The sequence below is a fragment of the Balaenoptera physalus genome (assembly GCF_965194825.1).
Source record: "Balaenoptera physalus genome assembly, chromosome: 1".
NCBI lineage: Eukaryota > Metazoa > Chordata > Mammalia > Artiodactyla > Balaenopteridae > Balaenoptera > Balaenoptera physalus.
In genome coordinates, this window is record NC_138882.1 from 184,190,035 (window position 1) to 184,211,893 (window position 21,859).

The 21,859-nt window shown below is 52.8% G+C and overlaps 1 protein-coding gene and 1 long non-coding RNA gene across 9 annotated transcripts in view; one reads left to right on the top strand and one right to left on the bottom strand.

Moving 5' to 3' along the window:
* The window catches only part of LOC309642420, a 77,664-nt gene extending 60,967 nt beyond the window's left edge, over positions 1–16,697 (top strand). Inside the window, exons 4-5 of the long non-coding RNA XR_014253184.1 lie at positions 6,281–6,425; positions 13,983–16,697. This is a non-coding gene — a long non-coding RNA (uncharacterized lncRNA). The remainder of the gene's footprint in view (positions 1–6,280; positions 6,426–13,982) is intronic.
* Positions 601–21,259, bottom strand: FBLIM1 (filamin binding LIM protein 1). 8 transcript variants are annotated; one of them, XM_082423853.1, is made up of 9 exons: positions 21,134–21,229; positions 17,388–17,504; positions 16,705–16,974; positions 12,530–12,705; positions 11,850–11,967; positions 9,381–9,550; positions 6,770–6,948; positions 5,828–5,945; positions 601–2,209 (listed from the first exon to the last, which is right to left on the bottom strand). In XM_082423853.1, exons 2-9 carry the CDS (start codon positions 17,404–17,406, stop codon positions 1,829–1,831), a joined length of 1,431 nt encoding a protein of 476 aa, XP_082279979.1. In that variant the 5' UTR covers positions 17,407–17,504; positions 21,134–21,229; the 3' UTR covers positions 601–1,828. The 8 variants fall into 8 exon arrangements, with proteins under 8 accessions (XP_082279979.1, XP_082279986.1, XP_082279983.1 ...); XM_082423860.1 differs by lacking the exon at positions 17,388–17,504 and adding an exon at positions 17,659–17,856 and having other exon boundaries at positions 601–2,124; positions 21,134–21,222; XM_082423857.1 differs by lacking the exon at positions 17,388–17,504 and adding an exon at positions 17,659–17,856 and having other exon boundaries at positions 21,134–21,222.
* Between the last annotated feature and the right edge of the window lie 600 nt (positions 21,260–21,859).

Sequence of the window (21,859 nt, forward strand, 5' to 3'; positions counted from 1 at the left end):
TATCCCAGCAATCTTCTATGATAGATACTAGTGTTGCTTCCATTTTAGAGATGAGAAAAGCAAGGCTCAGATGATTAATAACTTGTCCACACTGTAGAGCAGCAGAGCCAGGTCTGAGACTGGGGTCACCTGCCCCCAGGTCCAGCGCCCTTTCTGGCCCCGTATCCTTCTCTCCGGAGCTGCGCTCACCAAGCCCAGCTGGTGGTGTCCGAGCTGCAGCGGGCGAGCAAGCTCACGGGCAGCGTGGCCCACGTGCAGAGAGCACATCCTGAGGGCGGTGTTGACTCTGCTGAAGGATTTGGTGGCCTTAGAGGGCCTCCTGCAGGGACCACCCTGGTCACCCAGCAGCCACCTCATTGCTGGTGGGTGTGTCCAGGAACAGTGCACCTGTGAGCTGGCCAGTGTAAGTCTTCATTGCTGGGGATGAGGAGGGACAGGAGTTTCTTGACCTGCTGAGAAGAGCCGCAGTTTGGGGGCAGGGGATACAGGCACTTGCTGGACATTCATGCCACACTGAGCAGATGCTCAGACATTTTTCTGGTGCTACTATCAAAGGCCAGCATTTACCTAGGTGAGGTCTTAGTTGGAACACAGACAAACTTCGAATAGTTATGCATTTATTTTCATGTATAACTAGCACATCGACATGTGACTGCATGGATACATTGCTTAGTTAACCTAAGACTAAATCGGTGAGTAAAAAAAAAAAAAAAGGACGTTGAGTTAAAGAAAATATTAAGGAGATAATAGAATAGGAGGTCCTTGTATGATAGAAATTGTGGAGGTATGGGAAGGCCTGGAGTTTGCGACTTGCCGCTCTAAGCTTCGGGCAAGAAGCTGTGCTCTGGTCTGAAGCCCTTAAGGGGCCCTACAGAGAAACTCTCCTGGTACTTGGAGCCCAGGGCACCCTCCTAGGAGCACATGGTACATCGAGACAACCCCAGGGAGGAAAGAACATCTTGTTTAATGTGTTCATGTTCCACAAAATGTCTTAGAAGTTACAAAGCAACAAAAATGATTTTCCTTAAAAGAGAAAAAGAATCTTCTAGGTGTGGCCTTGAGAAGGCAGTGGTCACAGGGCAGCCTGGGCTGGAGGGCCCAGGTAGGGGTTGGGGGACATCCGTGTTGCTGTCCTGGAGGAATGTGTGTGTGTGTGTGTGTGTGTGTGTGCGCACGCGTGTGCACGGCCGTAGTCAAGGCTGCTGCAGGAGGCACACTCAGAGCTCCTGTACTCTGCTCCCCAGCATACAACAGGCACTCAATCCATGTCTGTTGAATCACTGTTGCACACAGAAGGAGGCACCGGAAGCCAGGGTGCAGGTGTTGCTGACTTCCTTGGGTGTCAGTGTGTCATCCTTCGCTCCTGCCTCTGCTGTTCAGGTTCATGCCTGGGCCCCACGTCAGCATGACATGTCCCCAGTGTGGGAAGTCCATGGCCACGCCACCAGTAGGTCACAATCTTGTACATTTATGAACAAAGGAAGGCATTTTCTTTTAAGATTCCCACCTCCCCTCCAAAAAATCTGAAGAATGTTTCTCATCACTTAAACTTCAAATTTTAAAAATAGTGCTTTTTAAGGGACTTTGCAGTTTTCCTGAAATAGTTCAGTCCTGCAAGGCAGAGCTGGTCTCAGCACCCCCAGAGCTAATGTGTCATTGCTAAGGACACAGGGTGCCATCTAGAGACTCACCCCAACTCACCCCTGGAAATGGAGGTCAAGGCCAGTGCTCAAGAGGGGCCAGAGTCGTGGAGATGGGACCCCCAGGCACGATACTCATGGTACGAAAGCCTCCCGGTGCCCAGAGGAGAGAAGGAACAGCTGAGAGTCTAAAGGGCGCTCTGACCTGGGAGGAGGCCTGGGTCCCGGACATGAGGGGCAGGCCTGCAGGCTGGTCCCTGTGTGGCTCGGAAGGAAAGTGTGCAAGAGCAGGTCAGGAAGGGAGACAGGTTGGGGAGGGACCCCCGAGCGGGACTAGTGTGCGACCACGGCCCCCAGCCCACGGGTGCCCTCAGCAGCACCCCGCAGCACTCCGCTTCACGTGGCACGGCTTGCAGAAGAGACGGTTGTTCAGAGGGTAGCAGCCTTGGTCCGTGGGCTCCACAGACAGGAGGACCCTGCAGTCCTGCGGGAACAAGGCACATGCGGATGGACCCCAGGCCCAAGCACTGCGGCGTGGAGTGTGCGCAGGTGGGACTCGCCGGCGTCCACTGAGGAAATTAACGCGATCAGCTGAGGGGAGAACCGAGGACACAGGGAGAAGAGGAGGCCCTCTGGTGGAGAAGCCCCCTGAGGGGCCGTGGAAAGGGCTAGAAGGGCCTTAGCACCCTCCCTGAGGCCCGGGGAGGGGTGCGGCCTGCCCCAGGTCACACAGCTGGTTCCAGAGCTGGGAGGGGACGGGGTCTCCAGGCTCAGAGTTCAGGATTCTTTTTGTTGTTCCACTGCCTGAACAGCTTCAACACTAGCACAAACCTTAATATTTCTAATTTTCTAAATCACCAAAAGATTTTACAATGAGGAGGATGGGGACTTGGGGCCCAAACTTTGCCAAATTCACCGTTCTGCCACAAGCCCGCACCTCATCTGGGCCTCACCCGGGCACACGCGGGAAATAACAGGAACAATTAATGTCCAGAGACCCGGCTCAGGGCACGGCTGGCGTCCCCTGGAAGCTCCATTGATCAGAACAGAGGGGTTGGTCTCCACAGAGACAACTTCGGGGTCACAGGTGCCATCCTGACCCAGCTCGGCCAGCTGGGGAGGACACCCTTGTGTGTCTCTTCCCTGGAACTGCACCTCGAGTGTCTCAAGGGGACTCTGGGCTATTCCTAACAGCCACTCGTTCGGCATTCTGAGAGCACCAAGTGCCAAACCTAAAGTCCCGCAGGGGCACATGTGACCTCTTCTAAATGAGAATCAGCCATGACCGAGTCGCACAGTTTGCGAAGGAGCTGTCAGGTGGCAGAAAGCTGGCCAAACCCAGCCCAGAAGAACACGAGGCAGAACCACTTTTCTCACCCTCAGTTTCCTCATCTTAAATGGAGACGGGAACTCCCATATCGAAAGATCATCATTAGGATTAAATAAGGTGATGTGCATGAAAGCATTTTATATATTAAAAAATACTAGCCGAGGGCTTCTCTGGTGGCGCAGTGGTTAAGAATCTGCCTGCCAATGCAGCGGACACGGGTTCGAGCCCTGGTCCGGGAAGATCCCACATGCCGAGGAGCAACTAAGCCCGCGTGCCACAACTACTGAAGCCCGCACACCTAGAGCCTGTGCTCCGCAACAAGAGAAGCCACCACAATGAGAAGCCCGTGCACTGCAATGGAGAGTAGCCCCCGCTCACCGCAACTAGAGAAAGCTCGTGCGCAGCAACGAAGACTCAACGCAGCCATAAATAAATAAATAAATAAATAAATAAAATAAATAAGTAAGATACTAGCCAAGTATGAAGGTATCGTTACCTTTCCAGCAATAGTAAGAAATAACATGGACCACAAAGTAGGCAGGAATGGGGAATTCCCTGGCAATCCAGTGATTAAGCCTCCGAGCTTCCACTGCAGAGGACACGGGTTCGATCCCTGGTCAGGGAACTAAGATCCCATATGCAGGGCCGTGCAGCCAAAAAAAAAAAAAGTAGGGAGGAATGGTGAAAGGAGCGTGGATGGCATCTTGAAACCCATTTCCCTTCCTAAAGAAACAGCACCCACATCTGCTTAGGCCGCTGTAGTTGGAGACTTACAGCCTGAAATACAGCTGGTGGAGTCCAAACTCTGACTCATGGCAGAGCCTGGGCAATGTTCCTGGTAGCCTCAGCCAAGCTGAGCAAGGAGGAGCAGGGAGGGCTTATTTGCTCACCAGCCAGGCCCGGGCAAATGCCAATCACCACTGGATCTAACGTGGGCTATAGCGATAACAGCACCTGAATTTCACCATTGTTCTTTCAAGATGCATTATCAGCCGGACTTTCAACTAGAACAAATCAACATAATCATGAAGCAATGTGTCAACTTCTCGACTAAACTCCCTGGTCACCCTGAGCGAAAATGCTTCTTGGTTCTACATATCTGTTTTTATTATTATTATTATTGTTTTAATTTTGGCTGCATCACGAGGCTTGTGGGATCTCAGTTCCCTGACCAGGGATTGAACCCGGGCCATGGCAGTGAAAGCGTCAAATCCTAACTACTAGACTACCAGAGAACTCCCTACATATCTGTTTAAATGTGCGTAAATAAATGTTTGGAATCACTCACTGGCTGATTAAGAGATTTACTCTGTTACAAACTATTACAGATAGGATAGATAAACAACAAGGTCCTATTGTATAGCACAGGGAACTATATTCAGTATCTTGTAATAAGCCATAATGGAAAAGAATATGAAAAAGAATATATATATGTATAACTGAATCACTTTGCTGTACACCAGAAACTAACACAGCATTGTAAATCAACTATACTTCAATTAAAAAAAAGAAAAAGAAAGAAAAAGAAAGAAAAAAAGAGAGACTTGCTCTGGAGTCCCCACTTAGGTGACACCTTTGTCACCATCACCAGAGGAGACAGAAACATCGGTGACATGGAGGCGACAGGAAGAGGTAGGGGAGGACTCTTACAGCCTCCCTAGCAGGACTGACTATATAATTTGCAGGGTTCAGGGCAAAATGAAAATGCAGAATCCCTTAGTCAAAAATGACGAATTAAAAGAAAATGACAGCAGAGCTTCAAAGCAAGCACGGGACCCTTCTGAGTGTGGGGCCTGTGAGACTCCCCAGGCATTTCTTGCTACACCAGCTTCTAACCAGCCTCCCCACCTCAGCCTCACCACTCCCTGCAGCCTGAAGTCCAGACTCCTTCGTTTGGCAGAGGGGGCCCTTTCCTTCTCTCTGGCCTCACTGTTAACCACCACCATCCAGCACTCTACACTCCAGACACTCCTCGAAACTTCTACTTCCTCCAATTCTTCAGGCTGTTTGTGCCACAGTAGGATTTCACAGGCCCATACCTCTTTTTGGACTTCATTTCCCCTCTCTGAATACGTGGCAAACTCCTACTCATCCTGCAAAACCCAGGTTAAGCACTGCCTCCTCTAAAAGAGTGCCTTTGATTGCACCAGCCTTGATCACTTGACTTGATCACTGCCTTCTTTGTCCCAAAGCTGATTTATACATGCTCTTTCTTAGCACCTGAAAAGGACATCTGTGGTGTGGGCCTGCCCAGCATCCCCCAGTCTGTTTCATACAGTCCTGCCTGCCTGGCCCCAGAGGTTATCAATCATAGCTCCTGGCCACTGATTGGTCCAGAATGGGCATGTGACCCATGCTGGGTGAATCAGAGGCCTTCTTGGGACTGTACGGGATCCCTAGATGGGGTTTCTAAGTTGGAAGGATATAAACCTGAGCCAACCATGGCCACGCACTGTACCCCCTGCCCCACAGAGGATGCCAGCCCACAGGAAGAGAAAATGAAGCAAACACACAAGAAAGGCAGAACCGAGAGATGGAGAGAGAGCCTTATGATATCATTTGATGTCATCAATGATATCACCATCAAGAGCCTTCCCGTAAGATCCCCTTTCTTGCAGAAAGCAGGTTGAGTTTGGTTTCTATCATTAACTCAAAGAGTTCGGATTAATAGAGCATATTTGTAATTATTTTCATTTTCATTTGTCTCTGCTATTGGATGGTGAGCAATCTGAGAGCAGAGCCCCAGCCTGGACTTGTCCCGGCCCAGGGCCTGGCACACAGCAGGCTTTCAACAGGGCTTGTGCGGTGATTGAACAGGATCAACTGCATCTTACTAAATCAGCACTGCTCTACTCACCTCACACCTGTAGCAATTCTCATGGAAGTTTCTTCCCATGCACTCGATTTTGAAGGCATCCTTCCCGTCTCGGGGGATGATGGGATTCTCACAGATGCTGCACACAGGGGCGAATTTCCTAGAGGGAAAGAAACTTATGCTCAGGAGGCGTTCACGCCAACAACCACAGAAATTAGCTGTCAGAACGCAGGCCAGCTCTGGTTCACCTCCCAGAGCTATTTCAGACCCGTTGCTATCTAACTACACCTGGAGCTACAACCACACACGCCTATTTCTTCCTGGCAGGAGCGGATGGAGAGACCTGTGTAATCAGACCCTGCTTCCCAGGGTATAATTAGCTCAAGGCAAGTTAAGTGATGGGAACATTAGAATTTAAGGAAGCAGAGGGGCACCCATTTCATTTGTCTTGTATTATAGGTCACTGCTTTTCCTTCTTCTTTCCTTTTTTACTAGGCACACCTGTCTCTCCCCTTGGGCAGCGAGCAACTCGAGGGCAGGGACGGGGCCCTGCAGATGTGTGTCGCTACCACTCCATACGGCTCCAGCTCTGAGGGGAGGCACTGCGGTCTGGGGTTTGAGAGCAAGGCCTGGACATCAGGTCAGTGGGGGTTTGAATCGCAGCTTCCATACTTACGATCGGGGAGACTTTAGGTACTTATGTACCGCATGCCTCAGTTTCCACATTTGCTAAAACAGAACCTTTAATAGTGCCTGCCTGTAAGACAGTTTTGAGATTAAATGGCCTAAACCCAAGGGGAATTGCTCAAAAAGTGTCAGCTGCAAGCAGGTGCTAAGTCCAACACAGGGTATGTGGAACAGGCAGTCCTGGATTCTGCAGGCCAGCTCTGACCCAGCCCCCAGCACTCAGGCTCGGTTCCTCCATCCCGCCTGAGCCCCACCCTGTCCTCCGTGCCCCATGCAGTGCATGGACCCCTCTTGTACCTGTAGAAATCGTCCAGGCAGTACACCTCATTCTGACTGTCCAGGGCAAAGCTCTCATCCCCGATGCACCGGGCGCAGGTCACACACGTGAAGCAGGTGGGGTGGAAGGCCTGGCCCAAGGCCCTGATGATGTGCTCCCGGACCACCTCGCCACACCTGCCACACTTCTCCAGGGTGTCCTGGGACAGAGGGCCACTGCCTCAGAGCCATCCCATGGGTGCGCCCACTCCAAGCCACAAGGGGCATCAGACTGGCTACCCACAGGGGCCCAGAAGGCAGAGATACGGAAGAGGTGCTCACATTCATGCAATTGGCCTGGAACTACTACTCCCAAACCTCCACATTGCTTAGAGGGGATCGAGTTTGGCACTATATCCCTGGTGTACAGTCAGGAATCCTGCCATGAAGCTATGACTGCATTTTTTTTGTTACTAGGAAATGCTTGAGGCCAGGGTCCATGAGGGCCCATAGGAGAAATTTCTCTAAAACTTCAGAGCCAGTAAAAGGCATTCCCAGAGGAATTGCTGTGCTTTTTATTTTATGGACGATAAACCTTGAAACTTATTACCTTTTTCCATTTGGCCACTTGGAAGCTCACAGTCCAATTCCATGCTCCACTTTTAGGATGAGTACAGGGGTCTTTCATTCACATATTTTTGGGGTACTAACTGTCTACCTTGATTTTCCTCTGTTTTATCTATTTATTTTATATCTCATGGTATTATATGTATCCTCTAAAAATTTTTTTTTATGTTACTGTGGTAAGAATACCTAATATGAGATCTATCCTCTTAACAACGAAGTTTTAAGTGTACAACATTATTATTATTTTTTGGCTGCACCGTGCAGCATGTGGAACTTCCCCGACTAGGAATTGAACCCATGCCCCCTGCAGTGGAAGCACGGAGTTTTAACCAGTGGACTACCAGGGAAGTCCTACAACATTATTATTGACTACAGGTATATGTGCGTTCTTATAAGCTGCCTCAAATCCTTTCTGGAATGAGGAGGGATGAGAGAGAGAGAGAGACAGAGAGAGAGAGGGAGAGAAAGAGAGAGAAGGAGAAAGAAGGGGGTAGGTATCACTGAGGCAGAACAGAGGGCCTCTTGCTAACCCATCCACCTTTTCCCCTGCATGTCTCTTCCCCTTCCTGTTCATCTTAACCTGATTTCCTCTGGACAGATACGTTTGGTGGGGGCAGCAGTTCCCGCTGCTTCCCCCCTCCACCGTCCTGGGGGCAGCCCTTGTCTCACCAGCACACTGCTGAAGCCCCTCCTGGCTGCTCCCAGCTGTAAGCCCACCCTCACCCCTTCTTCGCCTCAGTGCCTCACCCCTGCCTGGCTCCAAGCTGGGGAAGAGCGTAAGGACACCCCCCACTGTCATGTTGATGGGGTCAGAGGGTCAGGGTGGGATGGGCTGGCTCCCTTCTCCTTCCACAGCACCTTACTGCCTGGGATCAGATCATTTTGAGCTTTCTAAATAGTCCCGATTCCAAATATTCTAACACCTCAAATCAGTAGTTTTCAGACTTCAATGTGTATCAGAATCACCTGAGAGACTTGTTAAAAATGCAGATTGCCAGGTGCTACCAATCTATAAGGACAAGGTGAGATCCACTGTACCCCCAGGTGATGCATACGTGGGAGTTCTGTATACAACCTGGAAAAACGCCACCACATGCCACTGGAGAGTTAGCAATTCTAACACCTTGGCATCCAAACTAGTTCTCTCAGACTGTCTTTGGTATCCAGAGATGCCCCGTCACACCGTGTGGCTCTAGGTGAGGGAGCAGCAAGACCACGGGCAGGATGGGAATTCCCTGGTGGTCCAGTGGTTTGGACGCGGTGCTTTCACTGCCGAGGGCCCAGGTTCAGTCCCTGGTTGGGGAACTAAGATACGGCAAGCCGCGTGGCATGGACAGAAAAAAACAAAAACAAACCACGGGCAGGGTTCAGAACCAGAGAGCTCTGGGGTGACAGTGTAAAAGGCTGAATGATGCCCCCAAAGATATCTGGATCCTAAGCCCTGGAGTCTGCGACTATCTTGCATGGCAAAAGAGACTTTGCAGATGTGACTGAGTTAAGGATCTTGGGATGGGGAGATTATCCCGGGTTATCCAGGTGGGCCCCAAATGTCATCGCAAGTATCTTTACAAGAGGGAGGCAGAGGGAGATTTGACACAGAAGGAAAAGAGGTACTGATGCAAGATGCCACACTGCTGAGTTGGAAGATGGACCAAGGAACCAAGAAATATGGCTTTAGAAGCTGCAAAAGGCAAGGAAATGGATTCTCCCCTAGAGCCTCTGGAGGGAGCAAAACACTTTGATTTTGACTCAGTGAAACTGATTTTGGATTCGGACCTCCAGATCCATAAGAGGATAAATGTGTACTGTTTGAAGGCACCAAGTTTGTGGTCATTCGTTACGGCAGTCACGGGAAATGAACACACCTTGGCTGAGTTCCTTCCCCTCCCTGAGCCTCAATTTCCTCATCTGTAAAATGGGTCACTAGTGCCTACCTCCCCAGATTGTTGTGGAGAAAGAGATGATACCACGTCTTCCAGGTGCCCAGCTCAGTGCCAGGCACTTGGGGAACTGCCCTGGGGCTTACCTGGTAGCAGGGTTCACAGAGGGGCCGCCCATCCTTCTGGTAGAAGCTCTGCCCGGCCAGCTGGCGGCGGCAGATACGGCACGTGAAGCACTGGGCATGGTATTGCCTCTTCATGGCCTCCACAGCCAGCTCTCGAGGGGACACGGTCTTGTGGCAGAAGGCACAGACGTCTGGGGTAGAGGAGATACAGGCCATGACCCGCCCAGCCTGGGAGAACTGTACCCAGTCGCCACCCAGAACCGGCTGGGAGTGCCAGGTCTCTGTCTCAAACCCCCGGGCGTTGTAAATGCAGCCTCAGCTCACGGGCAGGGTCATGAGGGACATTAAAAGGAAGGTGGGGGAACTTCCCTGGTGGCGTAGTGGTTAAGAATCTGCCTGCCAGTGCAGGGGACACGGGTTCGAGCCCTGGTCCGGGAAGATCCCACATGCGGCAGAGCAACTAAGCCTGTGTGCCACAACTACTGAGCCTGCGCTCTAGAGCCCGCGAGCCACAACTACTGAAGCCCGAGCGCCTAGAGCCCATGCTCCGCAACAACAGAAGCCACTGCAGTGAGAAGCCTGCACACCACAATGAAACGTAGCCCCCGCTCGCCGCAACTAGAGAAAGCCCACGCTCAGCAACAAAGACCCAACGCAGCCAAAAATTAATTAATTAATTAATTAAAAAAAAAAAAGAAGGAAGGTGGGGGACTTCCCTGGTGGCACAGTGGTTAAGACTCCGCCTACCAATGCAGGGTACAGGGATTCGAGCCCTGGTCCAGGAAGATCCCACATGCTGCGGAGCAACTAAGCCCGTGCGCCACAACTACTGAGCCTGCGTGCCACAACTACTGAAGCCCATGCACCTAGAGCCCGAGCTCCGCAACAAGAGAAGCCACCGCAATGAGAAGCCCGCTCACAGCAACGAGCTGTGAACTCGTTAGTAAAAATTAATAAATAAATAAAATCTTACTTTAAAAAAAAAGAAAAAGAAGGAAGGTGGGGAATTCCCTTGCAGGCCAGTGGTTAGGACGCCATGCTTTCACTGCCAAGGGCCTGAGTTCAATCCCTGGTTCCCTGGTTGGGGAACTAGGATCCCACAAGCAGCATGGCCAAAAGAAAAAAAAAAAAGGCAAAGGGTCTTTAAAAAGCTAAAATCAAGACACATAGTGTGGGACTTCCCTGGCGGTCAGTGGTAAAGAATCCACCTTCCAATGCAGGGGACGCGGGTTCAATCCCTGGTCAGGGAACTAAGATCCCACATGCCGTGGGAGAACTAAGCCCACAGCCACAACTACTGAGCTCGCGCGCCTCAACAAGAGAGCCCGCATGCCACAAACGACAGAGCCCACGCACTCTGGAACCCGCATGCCACAATTACAGAGCCCGTGTGCCCTGGAGCCTGCACGCCACAACTAGAAAGAAGAAGAAAAAAAAAAGACACATAGCATTAGGACAACTGGGTTGCCATCTGCAGAAAAGGCAAAAGAAGGAACTCTGTCGTGACACCTTACACCCAGATAATTCCAAACGTATCAAAGATCTAAATGTGAAAAGGGAAACCATAAGAACGCTGGAAGAAACCAGAGGAGAATTATTTTACAACCCTGGACTAGAGAAGGCCTTGGCACATGGTAGGCACTTAATAGCCATTTATTAAATAAGTAACACACGGTGCTGGAGAGTCTGTGGGCAGACGGGCACTCCGACGCTGTTGGTGGGAAGGTAGATCTGGATGACCAAGAAAGACAACTTGGCAAAAATATCACAGTGCTTCCTCTTCTAGGAATTTATCTCACAAACTTGCACCCAAGCAAAATGATCAGGTGCAAGGTTCACTCAGCATTACCACCTGAGCACCTGTCCACAGGCAACTAGTTAAATGCATGTGGCTGGGCCCTGCTAAGGAATACTACACAGCTGTGAAAAAGAACAAGGAGCCTCTTTATGTTCTGATGTGGAGCGAGCTCTAAGACTACAAAGGAATGAAAGCAAAGTGCAGAACAGCACAGAGCTTGCTACTATTTGTGGGGAAATGGGGGAAGGATATGTTTGTATCTGCTTGCATACGTGTAAGATATCTCTGAAAGGATATGCACAAGGTATTAACAGGTTGTCTATCTGGAAGGAAACTAGGTGATACAGGGATGGGGCAGAGGAAAGACTTTTCACAGTGTGCCCTTTTGTGCTTTTTATTCTGTACTATGTAAGGGTGTTATGTATTCAAAAAATTACATAGTGAAAAAATTTAGGGCATTTTTGCTATCATGGCAAATTTTGCTGATCAATATTTAAATGGATTTTAGTTATAAAGGAAAAAAGGTTAATGCAATAAAAATAAAATTGATGCACAACTATAAGGCCCATCACCATACTGTGAGCTGGGACAGACACGGTGGCCCCTCCCTCCTGGTTCCCCCTGGAAGCTCATGCTGGCCGCACAAGGGCCCCTGGGGGTCACACACAGTCCTGCCGCCCCTGTGCCCATACCTGTGGAGGCCTCTCTCTCGGGGAAGCCCACAGGCTCCTCTGGGGGAGGCGGCAGCTCCTCTTCTGTGGGTCTGAGATGATTGGGCCGAGGCTGCAGTGGAGGCCCCTCCACGAGGGGCTGCAGGGATAGAAGGGGAGAAGAGTCACCCAGTGGGGACCGCACACGGCCCTCTCAGCTCTGCTCCTCATCTGGTGGCACCAGGCTCAATTAGCCCCTTTGTACAGAGGCAGAAACTGAGGCCAGATCTCCCAGCTCCTTGCCCTGGGTTCCTTCACCCAGGGAAGTAGCTTCCTTCAAAGCTACCTCCCTCTGCTTCTAAGGAATCTCCTGGAATCAGGGTTTCCCTTGGCCTGGAACCTCTCCCATTTCTACAACGCCTCTGTTAAGGGCAGAGGATTAAATATGGGTTTTCTATGCAGCATAAGGGATTTAGGTTAGACACAGGGGAATGCTGTCCTCAGAGATGAAGGAGGCACTTAGCGGGGGAAGGGTGTGGCACCCCTTCTCCAGGGACCTTGAAAACCACGCCTAATTTTTACCAGCCTGAAAGAGTTTTGAAGAGGGACTGCCCTGAAGTAGGAGAAGGGACCAAACAACCTCCAGGCCTAGAACCCCGAAAGGCCCCGACCCTCTCTCCCCAACCCACGGGGCTCCGTCAGGGACCAAGGGATGGCGGTACCTGCGGCGGGGGTGGGGGCAGCTGCTCTAAGTCTGAAATGAGTGACGCCCCCATCGGGGCAGGGGGCTCCTCGTCGGGAGGCAGGTACACTGGAGGGGGCGGCGGCGGAGGTGGGAGGAGGTCCAGGTCGGGGAGTGCGTCCTCGCCATCCAGGGGAGGGGGAGGAAGCGAACATCCTGCAACCAGAAGGGGAGGGTGGGTTGGCCAGAGTCTCTGCAGGTGCACAGAGGAGGGGACACTTGCCCAGAAGGCCGTGCAGCATGGTGGCTAAAGGCTCAGGTCCAGGGTCACCCGGACCTGGGTTCCATCTCTGACTCTGCCACTGACTTGCTGTGTGTCCTTCGGCAAGAAACAATCTCTCTGAGCCTCAGTTTACTCAGTTGGAACATGGGTCTCAATGGCTTAGGGCTGTTAATGAGGATTAAGTGAAATGATGCAGGTGAGGGCTTGGCACAGTGGCTGGCACGTGGCACAGGCTCAGAAAACAGTAGCCGCCAAAGCCCTTCCTAGCAAGCCTCCCCTACCCGGGTGCTAGAGCGCCTGAAATCCCCGCTGGATGGGCCTTGTGCAGATGTAAGCAAAACTAACCCCTGAGACTGTGGTTCCCAAGGTGTGGCTCCTGGACCAGCAGCATGGCACCACCTGGGACTTTGTTAGAAACACAACTTCTCGGCCTGCCATGCAGCTGCACAATCAGAAACTTTGGGCTGGCGCCCAGTCATGGGGTGTTTAAAAAGCCCTCCAGGTGATGCTGATGTCACTCAAGGGTGGGAACCACCACCTAGTTAAATAATAGAGTCAGGTAATGACTATCAGGTGTTGAAAGTATCAAGCGGACAGTTGGTGGCGAACTTTCCAAAGGAAAGGTCTAGCTATCATCACCTGAACCCACTGATTAACCTCAGCAGACATCAGGGGTCTTCTGACTCGTGTTATGTATAGGAAGGGATGGGCACCATTGATGAAATGTCCTTATTAAAAAAAAAAAAACCTAAAACATAAAAAAAACCCAACTCAAACTAATCAGGTTTCTAGAGTTAACTCCATTTATAATAAATTTGGAAAACAGAGGGGCAAGTTGGATGAGACCACAGGGAGGCAAAGGGATAAATCAGGGTATGGGACATTCTACAGAAATGGACCCTGTTTCTTCAAGAAGTTAATGGCCTGGGAGAGACCAAGAGAGGAGATGTCCCTAGAATTAAGAGACCTAAGAAAAATGACCATATATAATGTATACATCTGTGCTGTCCAGTACAGAAGCCACCAGCCACATGTGGCTATTGAGATGTGCTGGAAAACTTAGTACTAAAAAACAATGTGAAATAGCTCATTAATAATTTTGATAATCATTACGTGCTGAAAAGATTATTTTATATATTATTTTATATATTGGGTTGCATAATATATATCATTAAAAGTAATATCATATATTTCTTTTCATTTTTTTCAGTGAGGATACTAGAAGATTTTTAATTACACAGGAGGCTTGCATTTGTGACTTGCATGATGTTTTTATTGGCCAGCACTGCTATGGACCTTATCTGGATTCTGATTCAAAGGATTAATCATCTCATTTAATTCTCCTCATTTTGTAGACAAGGAAAAGCTAAATATTCCACTGAATGATACAGCTCAAAAGAAATACAAGACACAATGTAAACCATCCTCTCCTCTACAATCCAACAGTTAAAAGGCATTTTAATGACAATTTGGGGAAAATTAATTATGGATAGACTATTAGATAATCATAAGGCATTCCTGTTGATTTTGTTATGCATTGTTTGGCCTTGGGGTTATGTAAGAAAAAGGCCATATTTAGAGATGCACCCTGAAGAATGTGGGGCTGAAGTGACTTGATTACTGGCATTTCCTTTTAAATACTTCACGAAGGAAAAGAAAAAAAGGAACAGATGAAACAAAGGTAGCCAAATCTTGGTAACTGTTGAAACTGGATGTGGGGTATACAGGGTTCCTTGTACTGTTTTCCCTACTCCTGTGTATGTTTAAAAGTTTCATTAAACAGCAACAACCCAACAGCAAACACACACACACACACACACACACAGGACAGGAGTGGCATGGCGTGGGGCGATGGCGGGTGGGGAGGTGGCCTCCACCCCATCTGCCAGCCAGCGGGTGCTCCCGGCAGGGAGGGAGGAGGAGGGGTGGAGGGTCGCCTCCATCAGGAACACTTACTATAGTGTAACCCCACCTCTGCAGGCTGCCCAGACAAGGGGCTGTCCAGCTCCCTGGGGAGAGGCAACTGGGCAACTCGGGAGAGAAGCCGCAGCACAGGGCTGTGCCCACTGCCACACTCAAGGGGAGCGCTATTAATAGCGCCCCGGGATAGAGGGCATGGAGGCACTCTGCCCACCTCCTGTCATGGGGGCACAAGGCAGGCCAGGCTCCAGCGAGGTCAGACCGCCCTAGACACCCAGGGAGAGCAGACAGAGAATGTTCAAGGCCCTGCCGCCTAAAGACCTGGGCTCTGGTCCCATTCCCTGCACGTTCGCTGGGGCACCTCTCTGGGTTCAGGTTTCCCACCCATTTGACAAAGATAAGAACCCCTCTGCCCAAGGGCTATACAGATGCGAAGCTTGTTCTGGACCTGTGAGTCTGCCCCAGAATCGCCTGGGGGCTTGTCCAAACGCAGATGGCTGGGCCCACCCCAGCGCTTCTGCTTCAGCAGGTTTGGGGTAAGCTCTGGGAATTTACCTTTTTGAAATTGCGTTTTGAATATACACTAGAATTTACATTTCCTGGGTGATGCTGACACTTCGGGTTCCAAGGCCACACTTTGAGAACTACTCTTCTCCTCCCCAAGTCTCACCTATTAACGCCTTTGGACTGGAACAGTCGTTCTCAAAGTGTGGTCCCCAGACCAGAAGAGCATCAGCATTAGCTGGAAACATGTAAGGAATGCAAATTCTCGAGCCCCACCGCAGACCTGCTGAATCAGGAAGGCCCAGGGTAGGGCCCAGCCGGCTGTGTTAGGACAAGCCCCCAGGGGATGCTGATGCCGCTAAAGTGTGACAATCTGCTGTACGTGAGCTGACTGAGTCAGGAACCAGGTCATGAAGAGACAGCAGGAGAGCTGAGGCCTCTCCCAGGACCTGCCTGAGGTTCTAGACATTCAGCTGTGAAGGGTGGGCAGGTCCCAGCTAGGGCAGGAATTCAAGAGAGAGATGGAGGGGATCTCTGCCAGGATGAAGGACACCTGACTAGACACCTGAGGACTCCAGGGGGTTCACGTGCCATCCTGGGCTGGCCTCTCGCACTAAGCGTCTCAGTGCCTCCTTGTTTGAGCTGGTGCCCTATCAGACGAGGAGCCACCTCGGGCCCCTAGGTTGTCATCCTTCCTTGCTTCTACCCAACAGTTGAGATTTCACATCACATACATGACCAAATTTCCATCTTCCAGAGGAAGAAACCGAGGCCCAGAGTAAGGAAACAGCTTGCCTAAGACCACACAGCAAGTGAATGGCAGAGCGCAAGAGAAAACAAAACGATCTTTCAGGTCCTTCAACTTGCCAAATTCATTCCTGCCTCAGGGCCTTTGCACTTACTGTTCCCATTTCCCTTCTAGCTCCACTCTGTCATTTAGGTCTTAACTGCGCTGAGATGTTACCTTCTTTGAGAAGCCATCCTGACCACCCCATAAAAAGTTGCACCTCCCCAGCTCTTCACTGTGTTCTATTCTAGTAGAGTGTTTGTGTCTTCCTGATGTTATATTTTATGTTTTTATTATCTCTGTTTGCCCCACTAGGAGGTAATTTTCATGCAGGCTGAAAACCTTCTCTCTTTTCACATTCCCAGTGCCTGGCCCAGAATAATAACAGTGGGTATTTGGCACTTTCTACACGGCAGGCACTGGGCTCAACACTTTACATATGTATTAAATCATCTAATCCTCACAAGGATCCTTTGAGGTGGGTACTATCATTATCTCTATTTTACAGATTAGGAAGCTGAGGAACAGAGAGGTTAAGTGGCCTGCCAATGTCACACAGTCAAGAAGTGGGGGAGCCAGGATTCGAACCCAGGCAGGTGGGTTCCAGAGGCTGCCTGGGACACAGTAGGTGCTCAACGAGTGACCTCAGAGCCTGCCATTTCCTCCCCGCCTTGGTGATGCCTCTCACCCGGTCTCCCACCCACCGCCCTCACCCTCTTACCTCCACTGGAGAGCTGAGGTGGAACAGCTGGCACTGGAGCTGCAGCCCTGCTGGGGGGTGTCCAGGAACGGAGCCTCCCCGCAGAGCCAGCCCCGGGTGCCTTCGTGGGGGCAGGAGATGCCCGGGGGCAGCCAGGCCGGGCCTCACAAGCTGCCCGCCTCACCTCCTCAGCCACAGCCTCATCTCGACGTGGAGGTGCCAAGGTGATAAAGACAGACGAGGCGACCCTCTTCTCAGGCTTTGAGGCCATTGCTTCAGCTTCTGGTGGGGCTGGGGACAGAGTGAGGCGCAGGCTTGGGCAGGGTTCGGGGCATGGCAGGGGCGGGGGCAGAGGTGCTCCACCTGGGCACGCAGACACCCCCAGGGCAGGGAGCCTCTCCCCTCCCAACAAGACAGGAGCAGCCACTCCACAGTGCCAGCGCCCCACCCAGCCACGGAAGGAGCTGCGGATGTCCCACAGGGAAGGGCAGGTGCCCACCACGTGACTTGGCCACAGGGTGGGACCCAGCAGTCCTGAATACCCCTCCCCCGGACCTACACACCTGGAGGAGCAGAGGGCAGACCTGCCCTGCTCACCTCACAAATGATTAATTTCCTTCCTCTAAGGAGCGTGAGGGAGGGGCCGCTCCTCCAGCTCCCCACTCCCAGGGCAGCTGACTGCCCGTCCCAGCCCAGGGCCGCACCCCAAGTTAACTCCCTCATCTGGGATCTGGATTTTCCTGGGAAAGCTGACGTCCCCAACGTTCAGGCCAGCTCCACGGTAGGTGGGAAACAGTGTGACTCTCGTCAGAACATCAGGGCTGGATTCCAGGAGGGAAAGGGGACAGAAGAACAATGAGAGCTACCATTTACCAAGACCTATTCTGTGCCAGCAGGGCCCTAAGCACTTTCTGTTCATTAACTCACAGAGCCTCCCACTGCTGCGGCGGAGAGGCACTATTACCGCACAATTACCGTGCCCATCTTACAGATGAGGAAACCCAGGTGAAGAGGTGGAAGTCATTTGTTCAGGGTCATGCAGCAGCAGACCTGGGATCTGAACACAGAGCCCATGCTCTTGGCCACTTGGCTCTTCTGCCCTCTCCCGGCCCAGCTCACAAACCAGCATCCTTTTCTCCGCCATCAGAGTCCACATCCAATCAAGTCTTGATTCTATGGCCAGAACGTCTCACTCAGTCTCATCTCCAGAATCACAGCCCTGGTTCAGGCACAGGGGTGAGGGTGCCTCAATGATCTCCAAACCTGCCTCCTACCCTGTCTCTGGAGTGATCTTTCTGGAGCATAAATCTGTTTCTCTTCTAGTCAAAAGCCTTCCATGGCTCCCTACTACCTTCAAGATAAAGTGTAAATTTCCCTGGCCTCAACCTATTTTTGACCACCCTGGACCACGCACGGTTCCTGGACCATCTTTCTCCCTTACTTGCCCTGGCATGTTTCCACCACCTGTTTGTCCTCTCCTCCCTGCTGCAGGGTGAATTTCAGTTTTTCCTTAGAAGCCTAGCTCAAACATCACCTCCTCCATGAAGCCTCCCCTGATTCCCGACTCCAGGGCGGTTGTCTATTCCACAGGGCAATGACAGCTGACTCACCATCACCATGTCTGCCCGCCCCCCCAACTGACAAGTGACCTCATCTACCTTCAGTTGTGTCTGTGATGTTTGTGTGACCCAAGTCCGGCTCACAGTAGACATCAAAGCATGGATCTGGGAGCGGGGCGGCATCCCCACCAGGGAGAGCCCATTTTCCTTCTCTCAGGTGGTTCCTGCAGAGAGTAGGCTCTGGGGCTAGGGATGAGGTGGGGTCATGGGCTGGGTGAGTCGACCACACTCAGCTCAGGACTGTGCCCTTTTTCTATCTTACTCTCCATATGGGCCACGCCGACATGGCCCCAGAGCCCGGCGCATAGATTCATGGGGAGGAGAGTAAATAGGGACCCAAAGAGTGAACCTGGAGAGGTGGGGCTGGGTGGGTCAGGGGTGAGGCCCCAAGGGACCCTAATGTGGACTTGGAGCCCGAGTGGCCACTCAAAATCTTCCCTCCACTGGCCACCGTGGGCTCTCTTGGAGACTGATGGAGAATAACAATAACAAAAACAACAACATATGCTCCTAAATTCCTTTTAAATTGGTTTATGTTTGGTTAAAACCTGCAGCTCGTTCTGATAAGAAACCTGAATAAGAAACCAATATATGAATAAAGCTTTAAAGTACTTCTCTTTTGCTTCTTGTTTTGTAAGTGATGTTTGGAAGTACATCTGCTTCTGTTGGTTGTCCTCGACTTCAATTTCATACTTTGTTACAAGTTTAAGAATCTATTTTTGCAAACAATTTTCAGAGTGCATTTAACCTTTAAATGCAAGAAACAAGGGCACTCACTGATAAAGTGCTCGCCCTGTGCCAGGCACTATGGAGAGTGCTTTCCCAGCCTCAAAAGTCACCTAATTCTCAACACAGCCTGCGTTATGCCCCCACTTTATAGATGAGGCCAGGTGAGGCCCCAAGCAAGAGGTTGCAGACTTGGAATTCTAACAGAGCACCATGCAACCTGGAAGTCCAGGGGGTATCCTTGAGCCTGAGAGGACACACTTTTTCTTCCCTGGATGGCTCAGGGGTGGGGGGGAGGGGTGGGGCAAAATTCCCAGGCCTGTTCTTACCCCAGGGTGGCCCAATCCTGACCAGTTATCTGATGGTCAGCATATCCTGGGCTCATCCCCAGAGACAGTTGAGGATGCCTCCTCTGCCTCCCTCCCCTCCTGCCCTGAACCCCACTCCACCCCAGCCCACTCCCGCCGGGAAATCAGATCTGCTGGTTTCTCAGAAAATGTCCAAGGCGAACGTCCCAGCACTGAGACCAGATGTTCACAGCTGGGCAGCACTCCCCCACCCCCATCCCTCCCCTGCGGTTCCGGCAGGGACTTCAGGCCCCAGGGGAAGGGGCCGGGCTAGGGATTTTCAAAGCCCCGTCAGTCAGCCCCGGGGAAGGAAAGGGAGCCCCGGCTTCCCCCTGGTCCCACTGCACCCCAGGTCACCCTAGTGTGGGGTGTGGGTGAGAGAGCTCCCTGTGGGGCAGCCTCCCAGCCAGCCCAGCCCAGGGGACCCTCGGCGGCCACCCTTCCTCCCCGAGGGCGAATCTGAGATCCAGCTGGGTAAGCGGAGAAAGTGGAAACAAAGGGAAGGAAAGTCATTTCCTGTCAAGAGGAAGGAAGGAGGCTGAGATCCAGTCACCCACCCAGCCGGGCTTTCGGCTGCGGCCCAGGGCAGGGCCCAGGCTGGCTGAGCCGGAGGGCCTCCAGGGGTGGGGAGTGTACCCCACCTCACCCCGCCGCCATACTGTCCACTGTCATACTCCTTCTAACCCCCTCCAGAACCCTCTGGAACTACCTTTAAGCTGTAGACTAGGCTTGGTTGGGAGTTAAACTTTGCTGGAGGTGGGAGTGAGACTGAGCCCCACACCCCCTGAAGGGGACCTTGCAGCCTGGCACAGGAGGTCCCTCTTCCTTTCTCCCACCCCAGGGAAGCAGAGGCACAAAGGGCTGAGTTCACCCTGGGCCCCTTCTTTCCTGCTGGGCGACCCTGAGCAGGTCACTGAACCTCTCTGGGCCTCAGTTTTTTCATAAAGTGAGAATAATGAGGTCTTTCCGGAAGGGTGGCTGAGAGGATAAAAGGAGAGGGGGTACTCAAAATCTTGATACTTGGTAGATGCCAAGAAAAAGCTAACTGGTTATTCAGCCCCAGAGGGGGAGGAGGAGCCCCTGGGGGGCCTGCAAGGACCAGGACTTAGCTTCCATCATTATGAAGAGCAGGAATCTGGGCACTGCCCACCCTCTTCCCGGGGTCCTCAGATCCGGGCTGCAGGAGGACCCAGGCCAGGATGCCCCAGGCACACACCTTGGGAATCGCCCAGTCCCACCCCTTCCCAGCCCCCTAGAGGATCTGAGGCCCAGAGAGGGGCAGCCCTGCGGCCACTCCTTCCCCTCGCCTGACCCTGGCTGGGTAAAGGGGCCCGGAGCTCCCCGGAGCTCCGGAAACCCAGCGCCCTCCAGCAAGCAGCCCGGCGGGGCGGCCGGCCGGGTCACTGTGGGGCGCTGCCGGGGACTTTAATTCGATCCATGTGCGGGACGCTGTCCTCTTTGTGCGGGAGCTTCCGCCCTGCCCATCCCTTCTCTCCGCGTGCCGCTCCCGGGCAGGGACCCCAGCCCTCCCCCCAGAACTGCCCTTCCTCCACTCGGAGGACAGAGACCGAGGGACTGAGACAGAAGGACAGCGCCCGCGGCCCCTCGTCCCGCGGGGCCCCACCGGGAGCGACGGGGCTGGGGTCCCGGCTGGGGAGCAGGGTGGGCGCCGGCCGAGGGCTGCCCGTGCTGTCACCTGTCTGTCGCCGGGGCGGGGACGGAAGGACAGGACCCCCACCCCACCCCCGCCCCGCTTACCTGGGCCGCCCGCGCCCCCGGCTGCTCCGGTCGGTCACCCGATCGAGCAGAACCAGGAGCGGCGCAGCGCCTCCCGTCCCTCCGCCCTCTCCGCCCCCTCGGCTCCCTCCGCCCCGCCGCCCCGGCCTCGTTACCATAAAAGGTGAAGCTTGGGGGAGGGGGCCCGGGATTCCCGCCGGGCGGAAGCGGCCCCTACCTGCCCCCCCACCTGCCCGGCCGCGCCCCGCGCCGCCCCCTCCCCGCTCCCTTTGTTCCCTCGACCACTCCTCCCTTCCCCTCGACCCAGGCCTGGAGGGTGGGAGGCCTCCTCCGCTGCCCACCCTCCTCGTCCTTTGTGAACCCACAGTGGTCCTTCCCCTCCCCCTCCCCTAGGTCACCGGGGTTGGTGGCTCCACCAGTTTGGCCTGGGATCTCCCAAGGTCTTAAGAGTCAGGTGGATCTGGATTGAATCATGTGACCCTAGGCAGTCACTCCACCTTCCTGAGCCTCAGTTTCTTCGCCTCTAAAATGGGGGTAATGACCTGTCTGGGCCCTTAAGCCCTCTGCAGGCGGGTCCTAGAGTCTTGGGGGGGACAGGCTCCTCCAGGAGGCCTGGTAGACAGGGCCCAGCTGGCAATCAGGTCACCCGGTTTGCCACCCTGGGCCCTGTATCTGACCCCCTCCCGCCTCCTGCACCCCCATCCCCCAAACGTGGAATGGGTAGGGAGAAGCCGAGGCTGGGCTCTG

Bases quoted from the DNA above. Each gene is read 5' to 3' on its own strand.
- FBLIM1 (XM_082423853.1), bottom strand. The intron at 6,949-9,380 runs GTAAGCCCCAGG...CCTCTGTCCCAG, and splicing joins TCTGTGAACCCTGCTACCAG to GACACCCTGGAGAAGTGTGG. The intron at 5,946-6,769 runs GTACAAGAGGGG...CTTTCCCTCTAG, and splicing joins TGCCTGGACGATTTCTACAG to GAAATTCGCCCCTGTGTGCA.